This window comes from Nicrophorus vespilloides, unplaced genomic scaffold (genome assembly GCF_001412225.1).
Source record: "Nicrophorus vespilloides isolate i.1.1-1 unplaced genomic scaffold, Nicve_v1.0, whole genome shotgun sequence".
NCBI lineage: Eukaryota > Metazoa > Arthropoda > Insecta > Coleoptera > Silphidae > Nicrophorus > Nicrophorus vespilloides.
This window is the reverse complement of record NW_017095868.1, coordinates 20,218-26,667: the sequence shown is the minus strand read 5'-3', so window position 1 is coordinate 26,667 and position 6,450 is coordinate 20,218. Positions and strand designations below refer to the sequence as shown.

General features: G+C 39.8%; 1 protein-coding gene across 1 annotated transcript in view; it reads left to right on the top strand.

Moving 5' to 3' along the window:
• Window positions 1-1,941: 1,941 nt before the first annotated feature.
• Window positions 1,942-6,450, top strand: part of LOC108567328 — a gene marked incomplete at its 5' end in the record, with an annotated part of 7,350 nt that continues 2,841 nt past the window's right edge. Inside the window, one exon of the mRNA XM_017927724.1 lies at window positions 1,942-2,058. Coding sequence (XP_017783213.1) covers window positions 1,942-2,058 — 117 coding nt within the window. The remainder of the gene's footprint in view (window positions 2,059-6,450) is intronic.

The window sequence follows — 6,450 nt, the reverse complement described above, 5'->3', positions numbered from 1 at the left end:
ATATATGCACATGAAAGCTGAATGTTTGGGGAATCCATCAAGTATAGATACATTTTGAGCGAGGCGTAGTAACATTAAGTTTGGAAACCACTGATGTAGGTTATCCATAGCAACCCTGTAGCAGTTTCTATATAATGAAATGTGCAGTGAGAACGAGGTCGGAGATCTGCATAGTTATTCGAATTGAGCGCGTGCTACGCGGAGAGTAATTGCGACATGCCGTAATATCGAGGTTGCACGTGAAACGCGCACTTTGATTCGCAGCGCGAACGCGCTTTTCCTTCGCGAAAACTTCTTTAGCGCAACGGCAGCTGCCCATTATTTCTCTCATGGTAAACGTGGAATGGTGAATAATGGAATTACGCAACAACAGGAGCAAGAAAATAAATTTAAAAAAAAAAAGAAAGAAAAAAAAAGGTTCTTCGTCCCTTCGGCGAAGAAGAATTCCCCATTGTAGTGGCGGTCTTCATTCACAGACGTCGTTTTCTTTTTTTTTTTCTTCTTTATTCCACTGCTACCTGATCCACAATGGACACAACCGTTTTCCAAATTCCCTCCTTCAATTGTTTCTATCTTTCAAATTAACTGAAATATTAATTCGAAATCGGGTTGCTGTAATTAATTAATGATTAATTGGTGCGCGCGTTTTGTAAGTTATAAAGAAGAGAGGGCGTAGATTGTGATGATGATGATGTTGTAATAGTATTCGTGAGCCAGTTAATTCTCTTTGACGTGCGAGCTGGATGGATCGATGGATCAATGGAAACGTTTACGAAACGGACAACCGAGTGAGAGTCAGACACACACACACAATTGACAGTTATAAGCAAGAGAGAGTGAGAGAGCTGCTTTTGCTGCTATAATCGCGCCGTATCAGCAATGTGTCATGTGCAATAGAGCACCGCTATTACCATTCTTGCCGCACACTTTCGCTTTCACGTAATCGCCTTCAATTGCAGCCATAATTATATTCCGCTATACACTATATATCTATTTATAAAATAGTTCGATTGCGGCGGATATTCGAGTTGTTGTTGTTATTATTATTGGATTTGAATGATTTCTGGGATACAGGTAGAGGGCAGCACGTGTCCATCCAAAATGGGAGGGGGGTTGTGTAGCAGCCGACTTGGGAATATTTATTATATTATATTCCAATCCAATTTGCTTTCATTCTGATTTCGACCCTTCGCTGCATTATTTGACCCTCTCTCTCTGATAATGATGGGGGGAATTGTACGAGAAAAACATGTTTATTTTGATAGATGGATTGCAGCAAGTCGACATTCTACGACTAATTACGAGCGCGTTCAATTTGCGATGCCCCACGTAATTAGTTTAATTGGTTTTTGCTTTGTCTCTTCGGACTTTGGCTCTCTCTCCATCTCTTTCTTGTTGCTCAGCCATCGTTGTTTCTTACCTGCTGCGATGTGAAATTTTCTTTTCATCTTGTCTTTTTTTTGTTGTTGTTGTTGTTGAGGAAGAAAGGTGTCTTCTCTTCTTTCTATCCGGACGGAGGTAGAAGAGCGGTTCGAAGGACTGCGTGCGTGTGTGTGCATCATGCGGTCAGCTGAGTTGCTCTGGGGTCAGTGCTCGAGCCTTGTGTCCTCAAGGTAAACGGCTGGCATTCCTCCAACTGCTGCTGTTGCACCAACGTAATGCTTCGATGCCGAAGAAACACCCTCCTTTCACTATTATAACCATTAAAATCATCATCGAAATAAAACAATTAAATATCATCCCCCTTAACATTTTAACAATAGTAGGCTTAAAGCGTTTAGTTACTGGACGATTGCTATCTGCAAAACCCTTCCTCCTCTTCGGTTTGTTGCCTTTTGTCCATTACAGATCACAATCTTGAAGAAGGGGTTGCAAACATCATGTTGTAATCATTTTCTTTGATTATCATCATTTCACTAATGCATTTTTTTTTTGTTTCAGACTTGCCTGAAGATAGCCTCTAAGGAAAACGTGCGGCGGCTGACGGACATCGAGAGGCCCAAGGTGGAGCCGAAGCCGCACACCATTACCCACCACTTCTCTGTAAATACCCCTCATGTAAGTAGTAAATTGCGAAAAAAATGTTACCACTTTATTATGTGTATTTATTCTTCGGAAGTTTGGCGGAATTTGTGTTACTACTACTATTACGGCAGCAGCGCTCGACCCGAATTCGCCAACTTTCCGGAAACTTAAATTACAGTTAGTCCAATCACGCCAACTTCGATTCACTGTCAAATTGTTCTAAACAAACGTCTGCGAAACGTTCCCATTATATGCTGACGCTTTTCCAAAACTTCTCTACACTTTGATAGAACTCCCACCTCGATCCTCCGAATGCATTCGTGCACACTCTTCTAATGCGTGGCTTCTCTCCTCCTCCGACACATACAAATTCGCATCCTCCAAACGTCATCGTGACATTTAGAGTTATTTGTCTCACACATCGAACAGTTGAAAGATGAATTTGTTTTGCAATTGTTTTTTAAACCATCATCAAATTAGATTTCGCCTCAGATTTTCACAGCCTGCTTCAATAATTGCGGTAATTTGAATCATTGTGAAGTTGGCGCGCTCGTGAAATCACCGTTTTGCGTCACCTGAAGAAGGACTTGAGGTCATTTTTTGGAAAGGGGTAATTTTATTTGCAAACCCGTTGATAATAATTGTTAATAGAGCGATTGCGAATCTTCCGGACAATTATAGTTCATCCCCGTTGGCTGTGGATGTATATGTTTTGTTTTATCTTTCTCCCTTTTGCATCGTGTGTTATGGTTTTGATGATGTTGTTCGTGCGCACTTTCAAAGTTTGTACATATTTAAAGTGTGTGCGTGTGATTGTTGTTTGGTTGTTGCAACCAGTAGTAGTAGTTTATAGTCGGGATGAACGAGAATAGAAAAATCAACGCCGCTTTGGGTTTCATCCATTTTTAATTCGATGGCGGCGGCGGCAGCAGCAGCAGCGGGTTTCCGATTAACTCTTTTGTTCCACGGCCTCCCTCGAACTGGGCGGGACATTCGAAAACAACCCCAACTGCACAATAAAACAAACACACTCGCACACAAAATAAAAGAGAGTAGAGTAAAGCAAAGCAAACTGGTCGACAATTGTGTTTCGTTCGTTTTTTTAAATTGCTTCGAACAGAATAATCATGCGCTCGCTCCACTCGTTGCATTATTATTTTTGCGCGCTTTAAATAAATCGAATGTTTCGTGTGTGTATGCGCGCTCGTTAAACGTTTATTTATTTAGCAGTGTCTGTGTTTGTTTTTTTTTTTTTTGTGCGTTTCAACTAATTAAAATCATTTCGTTTTATGGCATCCGAAGCTATTTATAAACGAGCTGTTGCATCGAGTCCTCCTGCTTTTGCTCTCTGTTGCATTCTTCGTTCTCAGTTAGTTATGATGATCTTTCACCCAGAAAATGGCTTGCGTAATTGATCACTTAACTCCTACTCGCGCCTTTCTACTAATGAAGATTTAAAACTTCGGTTGCAATACGCGAAATGCAACAAAGTCGTTGCAACACAATTGCGTGGGAGGAGGATATGGATGTATTTGCGTTTCGTGCAGAAGATTCTCCTTTTACGATGTATCTATGAAACATCAATAAAGGAGGAAACGACGACGCTCGACGTTTGTGGTGGAAAGAGAGAGAGAATCACCGACGGCGGCGGCGTCGTTTCTGCTCTGGTTCTTCCACCAACCGACCGACTCAGCACCAATATTGAATCAACCGTTTAGATGCGGTCCTCGAAATGCAACGCAAACATTTCATATTCCAATTATGGCTCAATAATTTAAGAGCAATTTCCGTTGCATAACGTTGTTTGCGGACGGAATGCGACCTCCATTTCGAACCGTTTTCAGTCAGCAGCAGCATTCACCTTCTCTCTCAAACTCCAACCAATTCCGTTCGTCCTTTTGCACTTGCTGCCTAAATCTGATCCCTTTATGTAATTTCAACTTAATTAGTTCACTAAATTATTAATAAACTAGAAATTAAAAAAAAAATATTATTAATTATTAAAGAGCAATAAATTATTGCAGTTTGGTCGATGACCTAACGCTTTCTACGAACCGATTAGATTTCATCATCATCTTATCGCCCCAAAAAAAAAAAAAAAAACATTTTATAGTAGCTATTAATAAAAGCATTGCAATTGCATTTGATTTCATTGCATCGTAATCACGTAATAAACATGCAGTTATCGCACTGCACCGCGCTACTCGATTTTAATTCAATAATCTTTTGTTTGTTTTGCGTGCGTGTATTTGTTTATGCAACGAATTCTCGATGTTAAAAATCAATTACAAATTGATTATAGTTTGACCTTCTATTTTTTTTTTACTATAACTTTTGATGTGAATTATAATAGAAAGCAATGAATTTACTGTTGGATCAAAGTCACCGTGAAAAATTGATTTTGACCGAAACAAAAAATTAAATACGTTTTTATTTACAATTACTTCAGCTAATCGATTTGCTTTAATTAAATACAATTTACTTTTATTAACTGTTTATTTTATTACATCTTAAGTTAATTAATGAGGTACTTGATGATACAGTATAATCAAATACAGTTGCATAACTTTTATAGAAATTAATTAAATTGACAGCAGATGGCGATTATGCAAACTTTAAATTACCTTTTCATTTAATTAACTAACTGTTAAATGCACGCATATCTTGCAGATATTTATTGTGGTAATGTAGTTAACGATATTATAGGGGTTTAACTAATTTTTAATGAAATTAATTAAATTGATGATATATTATGCAAGCAGATGAACAAATGTACGTTGTGATATTTGCCTAATTGTAATTAGTTTATCATTTTATCAAAGACTTTTCGGGTTTAGTAATTGCGAAATTCTCTTATTATTTTTTTTTTTGGACATTCGTTTGTTATTTATCATGCGGAATGCGGGGTTTCGGTTGTGCGAGTTTGAATTTATGGACCGAGTTACTCGCGGCTGTTGTCATTTCTATTTGTTTTCTCTTATCTCAGCGGAATGTTATAAATTTATAAGCGATTCCGGTCGTGTATTTTCGCCCTCTTCTCGCGCTCGCTCCTTCCGTATACAGTTTTTTTATGTCGGAGGCGGCGACATGAATTATGAATGAAACCGTCGGAGGCGGCACCGTTCATATGCATGTATGTTGTATATAAACGCGTGTGCTCGTTTTACATAGCCGCAACTTGTATGTATACATAAATACACACACAGAGAAACATATGAATAATGCAGGCGCGACGTGTTTAATCATTTACACAGTTATCTAGATCGGGAAATTAACGCCGCCCCCGGGAGAGAAGCGCTCCTACTACTACAAAATACCGTCCGCTTTTAGAAGCAGAAATCGACACATGTTCGACAACGCCGCTTATTATGGGGGTTGGATTTATTGAGTATCTAAATTATCTTTAATTTCGTCCTTTTTTTTGTTGGCAGCGATGTCTGTCCGAAATTCTCGAATCAATTGTTTTTTTTTATTAATATGATTGCTTGTGTAACTTGATTTCTGGAGGATCCGTCAAAGAATGATGCATGTAATGCCGTCAGGGGGCGCCGCTCGTCAAAAAAAAATAATAAAGTTGACAAATCGCACGTCGTCATCCCTGGTGGCGTTGCAAATTGTGTCGGATATATTTCACTAGGCGCGCTTAATAAACAAAAGAAGAACGAAAAAAAAAACGACTAGTCTCGCCACCGCCGCCCGACAATTTAAATGCATATTTCAATCCGTCCGCCCTTCGCTGCATGTTTGAAAAGGGGTGCGGTGATGGTGGTTTGGTACATCAACATCATCATCATTCCACTTGGAAATCGGTGTGGGTTTTGGTGCAGCGCGTCGGTCGCTGATCCTTCGGGGATGATCCTTTGTGAAAACAACCCACCTCCTCTTGTAACCGACGCCGCCTCCGACCTGCGAGCTACCGGATTTCATGGACAGATGTCATGCACGCGCGCACGTGTTCCGACTCTCTTTCTCTCTCTCTCTTTCGCCCACCGTTTACCGCTTCCTCGCCAGATGGCCGCAACAACCTCGTTGCTTGCTCTTCCCATTTTTATTTTGTTTTGTTTCTTGTTATTGCCAACCCTTTGGGAAGGGGACGAGGACGTCCGTCCGTCCGAATCAAATCAACAAGTCCTTCAAACGCAATTTCCTGCCATCATCACTGTCACTCTTCAGTTGATATTGTATATTGTTCCTTTCGGTTATCCTCATTCTCTCGACGTCATCCGATACTTTAGTTTAGCTCACAACCATCAAATGAGCTTTACACATCTCTTTAGAGCTTTTAACTGCCAATAAATCCCCCCTCCCCCCCACAGATAAGAGAACATGCCGATTTTTATGTACCACATCTTTATACGTTGCATTAAAGCGAACTTTATAGTTACTTACGCTGTTGTTTTTTATGAAGCAAAGTGTGTATTTCGT